Genomic DNA, 1050 nt, shown 5'->3' with positions numbered 1-1050 from the left:
TTCAGACGTGTGCTCTTCCGATCTTTATTATTTTTATTTGATATTAGGAATATTTTTAATTAAATCTTCTCTTTTTGAACTTTTTGTGCATATATGTGATTACGTAAAATAAAAACAAATTTTTTAATAATGAATAAAAACAGAAGTTATTTGTTTTACCTTAGCGATTTGACCGAAACCGCTAGCAGGTTCAGCATGACCAATATTGGATTTTACAGAGCCGATCATTAATGGAGTCTCTCTGTCCTTACAAAATACATTAAAGATAGCATTAATTTCTGGGGGATCGCCAACTTTGGTAGCGGTACCATGTGCCTCCATGTAATCCAAACAAGATGTCGGTATTCCGCATTCATTGTAAAATTCTGTTAGTAAAGTACTTTGCACAAACGACGATGGAAATGTTATTCCTTCTACTTTATAACCATCACTGTTTATTTTAATATGCGGGCATATAGCATAAATCCTCTTCGCATTCTGCGCTTTTTGAAGGTATACCACTGACACTGTTTCGGCACGCGAATAACCATTTGCAGCTGCATCAAAAGGTCTGCAATAACCGATGAGTGACAAAACGCCTAAGAGATACGAAATATACATATGTAAAAATATATGTGGAAGTTTATTCAAGATGAGCTTATACACAGAAAGTTTAAAAGAATTATCTTTTTTATTTATTAAGATGTGTTATTCAATTTTGACAAAAATTTTATTATAAACGTTTTTGTAAAAATTACTTTTAATCAGTTAATTTTATTCTACTTTTCGTGGATAAGAGAAATGTTTCTGTAATTTTATTGCTTATTAAGAAATTTATTAGTTTCTAAAAAATACCAATTCTAGAAAATAGTAGGTTTATTTGGGGAACAAAACATAAGTTTGCAGCTCCAATGATAGCGTCTTCGCATCTGCCCGATATGATACAATCATAACCAACGGCCAAGGCATAAAGGCTAGAACTGCATGCTGAATCGATAACATATGATGGTCCTTTCAGATCAAAATGGTATGAAATCATGTTTGCGATTGTAGATTTGCAACATCCAATAA

General features: G+C 32.1%; 1 protein-coding gene across 1 annotated transcript; it reads right to left on the bottom strand.

Annotated features, from left to right (window-relative positions):
- Nucleotides 1–107: 107 nt before the first annotated feature.
- On the bottom strand, nucleotides 108–1044 carry LOC105461475 (fatty acid synthase-like). Its single transcript, XM_011707968.1, has 2 exons — nucleotides 835–1044; nucleotides 108–578 (listed from the first exon to the last, which is right to left on the bottom strand). The coding sequence occupies exons 1-2, from the start codon at nucleotides 1016–1018 to the stop codon at nucleotides 124–126; spliced, it is 639 nt and encodes a 212-aa protein (XP_011706270.1). The 5' UTR covers nucleotides 1019–1044; the 3' UTR covers nucleotides 108–123.
- Nucleotides 1045–1050: the final 6 nt, after the last annotated feature.

The sequence above is a fragment of the Wasmannia auropunctata genome, unplaced genomic scaffold (assembly GCF_000956235.1).
Source record: "Wasmannia auropunctata unplaced genomic scaffold, wasmannia.A_1.0 LD286813.1, whole genome shotgun sequence".
Lineage (NCBI taxonomy): Eukaryota > Metazoa > Arthropoda > Insecta > Hymenoptera > Formicidae > Wasmannia > Wasmannia auropunctata.
The sequence above is the reverse complement of the archived record's forward strand: the minus strand, read 5'-3'. Positions and strand labels throughout refer to the sequence as shown.

Excerpts from the sequence above, each read along its gene's own strand:
- LOC105461475 (XM_011707968.1), bottom strand. The coding sequence starts at position 1,018 with ATGATTTCATACCATTTTGATCTGAAAGGACCATCATATGTTATCGAT. Across the intron at positions 579-834 it reads CCTACTATTTTCTAGAATTG|GCGTTTTGTCACTCATCGGT; the intron begins GTATTTTTTAGA and ends CGTATCTCTTAG.